The sequence below is a fragment of the Austrofundulus limnaeus genome, unplaced genomic scaffold, assembly GCF_001266775.1.
Source record: "Austrofundulus limnaeus strain Quisiro unplaced genomic scaffold, Austrofundulus_limnaeus-1.0 Scaffold231, whole genome shotgun sequence".
Lineage (NCBI taxonomy): Eukaryota > Metazoa > Chordata > Actinopteri > Cyprinodontiformes > Rivulidae > Austrofundulus > Austrofundulus limnaeus.
The window spans coordinates 550,704-556,691 of NW_013952633.1; the positions used below are offsets into that span (position 1 = coordinate 550,704).

Consider the following 5,988-nt stretch of genomic DNA (forward strand, 5'->3'; position numbering starts at 1 on the left):
ACCTCAAAGTGCACAAGCGACCAACTTCAGCATTGGCTGCGATTTTGAAGCTGAAATCGCGTTCGGTGTGAACGCACCATTATCTGGTGTTTTTGGGATGGTAATTACGCAAATCTCCTCTCCTCATGCGCGAGCACCTGGATACGCATTCATAAGTTTATGCTCCTCATTTACACACTTTTCCTGAAGATAGAAGAGTTTGTTGAATCTGACGTGACATGTTCGTACGAACCCTTCGTACGAACAAAAGTAAGAGAAATTTAGGATAAGAATACAAACATGTTCTTGCATGAGGCCCATTGTTTCTACAGCTGTCTTATGCATACTTGAGGGGCCTTAATTTATCTAAAAAAAATTTAAGTTACTAAAGAAATTTCAGTTTTTGTAAAAAATGTAGTGTAGATGCCTGATGCTTAAAGATTTTTGTAAAAAATGTGACTTGTTTTAAAATGGCCAAAGAAGCTGAATATAGCAGAAAAGTGGCTGAAAAAGCTGATATAAAGAAAGAAGAAAGAGTTTGCTGCCAAGCAGTAAGAAGCTGACATTTCCACAAAAAGGTCAATTTAGCTGGAAAAGGCTAAAATTAGATAAAATTGCAGAAAACAGCTTTAATTATCAGAAAACTGCTAAATGAAATATAAAAAGCCTAAATTATCAGAAAGAAGCTAATAGAAGCACACAAAGTTTAAATTGGAAGAAAAAAGGCTGAATAGGTAAAAGAATAGCTGAAAAAACAGGATGAAAAACTCAAATGAGCAAATGAAGAAGCTGAAAGAAGCTTAAATATGCACAAGACTTTAAAAAAATATCACAACTGTGTGAATGCTTGATTAGCAATCACACAATTATACATTTCATCAATTTATCCCAAAACCACGAAATAATATTTTTATGACAATACAATCATATGCATTTTAATTACACATGGGATGTGGGTCTGTCCCTCAAGGGCTTCTTGATGATAAGAGATAATGTTCTCCAAAATGTTAATTATGCATCTGTAATTTTAAGGGACTATGTTCCCTTCTTTTCAAAGTGATAGATCTGTGGTGCACATTAATCCATCTACTTTATATGGCTCAAATCCTTCTGCTTGGCACAGTAGAAGCCACAGTATGTTGCATAGTTAAAATGCATATCTGTACAGCTAAATAGCTCGAATTCCCCAGGCAGTCTTGATGAAGGGCATGACAGCACAACATTTTTGAAGGGTTACAATGACCTCATTAATTCAGATTTATTCCTAGAACATATTTCTGTGCATTTCTGTGTGTTTTCTTATTTCCTCAAATGTTCTGTACCAGTTACATATTTGCCCAGCATTGTAAATTAAATAAATTGTCTAGTTTTTGTCAGTAATGCATTCAGGGACCTAGTTATTACAACTAACACTGTTACTTGTTTTTGGGTGGGGGTGGGATGGTATTATGTATTTTTTAGGCACATAGTTCAGTTCTGTACCACAATGGAATCACGATTTTACCGCCAATGGTTTTGAAAAAGCTGTATATTTCAAAAATAGATTTGACTTTGCAACATAGTCTATCTAAACGCCTTGAAGTTGGCCTCTGTCTCTTTAAGAACTTCCTACCATTTCTGACACTCCATTTCAGGACATCATCACAACCATGCTTCAGGAGGAGGGGTGCTCTGTTGGGTGGGAGCTCGGCTGCAGACTGAGCTCCAGGGAAGAGCTTTGTGTAAATAGGCGGTGCTTTGTACCTTCAAGTGTTTAGGTAGCTCCACGTGGCTACCACAGGAGATTGATGATTTCTCTTAACATGCATGAATGAGTCAAAGCAACAYCCTGGGTATGTTTTTGATGAGGGAAYGTCATTATAACATGATATAAAACTTAAAATGTCTGTTTTGCATAATACCCCCATTGATCTATAACCTACTCAAATGTATTGCAGCAGTTTTGATCTGTTACAAAAAACAATGTTAAATATTCTAAACTTGAGAATTTCTAAGGCAGTAGCMAATTTATCAAACAACTTTTGTTTTCTGAACAAAGTGGAGACATGCAACGAAGAGTCTAGTAAACAGTGKTTAACTCTCCTAACTACTGTGGTTACCATTGGTCACTGTTTAGGTATGAAATGAGTAACAATGAACCTCTTAGTCCCTTTTTTTCCCATCTGTCCATCTCTTCAGAAAATAAAAGCTGTTTTAGAACCTTTGCTCAATGCTGCCTCAGAGACTTTAGGCATAAAGTCACGCCTGTTTCGACTGTGGTTCCAGGGTGGCAGGCGCAGTCCTCTCCACCCCAACCCCCCACCCAAACAATTTCTTTTCATCATCTGCATCCCTGAGCTGCTGTGCATACAAAGTGGGCAGTGTTGAGTCACTGCTTCTCTCCTGACCYCAAAGAGGTTTTGGAGTAATATTTAAGAGGGCTTCCTGTTTTAAAACCGATGAAGGAAAAGGAGTAGTCAATAGACAGTTGACTTTTTTAAATCTGTACACTTTTAGAAACTTGTTCAGTGTGTGCACCCATTTCCTCTGAAGAAATGTTTGTAAAATTGTTCATCCTTGCTGTTCTGTCCTCTTAATTTATTTTTACTGTGCAGATCTGTTCTTTTACGCTATGCAGACAAAAAGAAAATGAAGTGACTTGAAAACTCAAAAGTTGAGAGAGGAACCCATTGAAGCAACTTYAGCCTTGATTTTACTCAGTTTCCAGTTTTAAAAATGCACCGCTTCCCATAATTTAGTTTGTGTGTAATTGGGCATGATAAGACATAGTACGTAGCCCTTTCCTATTAATTACTCACAGTAATTAAGCTTGATTGTCTTATATCTTCTTTTTTTCCCCTATATCTACTTTTTATTCTGTTTTCAGGAAAGATTCTGTTTAGACGGAGCCATATCAGAGACGTGGCGATGAAGAGACTAAGGCCTATCAACGAGTACTGCAGGGTGAGTTTATTGATATATATCAGATTTAAAACCCTGGGAGTTCTTTGTAGGATTTCATGTAAAACTTCTTGATCCAGGAGTATTTATCTTCTCAGCAACAAGTGCTAAAATTTGAATAAGATTGTCGAAAACAGAAGAGAAATATCTTGCCAATGTTATATCAAGTGAGTGAAAAAGGCTTTTTTTGAATCAGAAACTTGCATGAAACTGCACATCCTGAGCTACTATAAGCTTCAGTTTGACACAACTCATGCAGTACACAATGACTGACTAATATTTAGCTTTTTTTTGGCAACGGACTATTTGTTAATAACATTAACGCTTTTTTGTGGTAACCAGGAAATGTTTCTATTTGTAACGGGGTGTAACTTTGTCATCAGACAAAAATAAAGCCGATTACTCTTTATTTCTCATGAGTTCAGTAAAAACAGTGGTGGTTGTATTTCTAATTCTTATTTGCAGAGCTGAGGTAAAGACCAAAAATGCTCACTGCTGATCTTGCTCCAGTCAGCATAACCACAACACGTAGGCTGAGTTTGTTAAATTCTTAATTGTGTTACTCCTCCTTTGAGTGAAAAAATTTTACTTGACCATTATTCGTTGTTTTTTTATGGCCTTTTTTAATAGAATTTGGTCAGTAGTCTTTACAGATAAGTAAATCATGAAATCATCACAGCTTATCAGATTCTTATATGCTGAAAAATCTTTTTTTTTCTGACTAAAAACAATTTTTCACAAGGCCTCAAGGTGAAGACACTTTTCTGCATGATCAACAGCCTTGAGGACTGGAGGGCCCCTTGTCCTCTGGAGTTAAAATAATGTACCACTGATGTAGCAACATCTTTAGCCACTTACGTTCAAAATAAGAGATTCGGGGAGGAATGAGTACACTTGTTGATTTACGTCTGTAGGTGGGGATTTTTTTTTTGTAAGAATCTCTGAGCCTGTTCTCAATTTCTTTCCTCTTCCTTTGTGGATSTTATTTGTGTGTGGATTTAAATAAAACTATACATTTTAGGGGTTAAAGAATTGATTGATCTCAGGTGTTTTTGTTAGGCTGATATATAAAACCTCACATAACATTTTGATAGACCCCCTCCGAGCTCGGTTTTACATCCAAACCTTGCTTCAGGAACAGATGTGGCATCTGTATCCACCCGGACTYGTAGCCAGGTTGATGAGGTGAAACTCAGTGTTTGTTTTCTTGGAAAAGCTGAGTCAGCTCTCGTGTCTTGCAGCTGTGGCTTTATCCTGACTCAAATGGAATTTCCCTGGTTGTGCAGCTGTACATTTTTATTCACGTCGGGAAACTTCTTTTAGATGAAAGAAAGTTTCTTTTAATTGTTTTTTTTTTTAGTTTTGCTTAAACCAAGATTAAGACTGGTGCTTTGAGATTAGGTGTTTGATCAGAGTGTTTTAAAATGGAACTTTCAAATATGTCTTCTGTTTTTAAAGCTTCAGAAGAAGGGATTTTGTACTTAAGGCAAGTTATACTTTAAACTAGGGCTGCACAACACATTAAAAAGCTGATTATCATTGCAATATCTGCATGTGCATAATCACTATCGCAAAGGACAGCTTGGACTGCATCAAATCATAAGCTAGATGTAAATGATACTGGCATAAATCCTAAAGCATGTGGGAAGTGTTGTGCATATTGTGTTAACTCACAGAGCRGAACAAAGCCTCAACTACCAGCCACGATGGTGAAACAGATGCAAAGAAATACCATATGAACCGGTCTCTGTTCCTGCAGAGGTTTCWTTCACAGTATGCGCCTGCCTTCATAAAGATTCTTTGCACGAATGCAATCATAATGCACTGCCCCTTATGAGAAGTAGATCTTTAAATTCCATTACATATTTTACCTTGGAGAATACACACATGCTGACTGATTCATGCCCCCACCACACACACACGCAGACATGGGCACTCACAATTACCTTAATGTGCCCTCCTGTAAAGAGCCCCCATAAAGTCCATTTAATGTAATTTACCCTGATACTCCCTCCTGTCTCCTCTCTGGGGAGAATAGTAATGAGTGGACAGGCCACAGGCTGACATCAGGAGATAAATAAAGCGAAGGAGAGGATAACTAGTTCAGGGTGCACTCTGACCTGAGGCTCAGCTTAACATGCTGGGATTAAAAGTTATAGAACTTTTAAAAAATAAAATCATAAACTAGATGCTTGGCTTTAAACTTGAAAGTACAGATAAAGCTATTGTAAAACATTRTATTTTGTCCTTTAGGCTTCAGCAATATGTATCGTAAATTAGTAAACACACATAGGCATATATGTCGATTGGTATGTTTAATTTAGCAGTAAACAAAGCGGTCCCTTGCCTGTGGTAGTAATTGCACTTCTTTCTTTTGACACATGACAAGCTGCTGGCTCAGATCTGCCTCCTTAAGAATGACAAAAAAATGTAGCACATATGACAAGGACGTTTGAGTTGAGCTTTTGGCTTCCTTTCCATATAAATCAACCCTGTTGTGTCAGAGTGTGCTAGACATTAGTAAAGATTGACTCGTCTCCTTTTGAAGGGCAAAACAGAAACACTTAGCAGTATGAAAAAACTGAGGCCAGCAGAGGAAACGATGGCAGAACAGCTTTGCATTGACATTGTATAGAGAAGTGGCCGAGCTTCATCAGAAGTAAGAAACTGTCGTCACATGGTCACCGTTGGCAGCTATGCTGTWTTCTCTTTTAGGGTATCAAGATGTCGAGGTGATTATCTGTTTCACAGCTTCGGCAGAGTAAAAGTGAAAGATTGGAAGGAGCCGATAAAACTCGGACATAAAATAGAGTTGGGAAGAGCGACTTGGTTGATCAGATAAGCTTCGTGTGTGTGTGTGTGTGTGTGTGTGTGCGTGCGTGCGTGCGTGCGTGTGTGCGTGCGTGCATGTGCATGTGGTGTTTGTGAAAGAGATCACAAACAGAAAACTGAATGCTGTTTGTGTTTCAGCTCAAGTTGTGTTGTCAGGGCTAATCTCTGCTTTCAGCGATCCTTTGCAGAACTGATAAGGCAGAAAAGACAAATCAAACACATTACATAATATAATAA

At 37.9% G+C, this 5,988-nt stretch overlaps 1 protein-coding gene across 4 annotated transcripts in view; it reads left to right on the forward strand.

Moving 5' to 3' along the window:
- The window catches only part of sh3pxd2b (SH3 and PX domains 2B), a 32,266-nt gene that overhangs the window by 10,456 nt on the left and 15,822 nt on the right, over positions 1-5,988 (forward strand). For all 4 annotated transcript variants that reach the window (XM_014019789.1, XM_014019790.1, XM_014019792.1 and 1 more), the window contains exon 4: positions 2,846-2,922. In XM_014019789.1, coding sequence (XP_013875243.1) covers positions 2,846-2,922 — 77 coding nt within the window. The remainder of the gene's footprint in view (positions 1-2,845; positions 2,923-5,988) is intronic.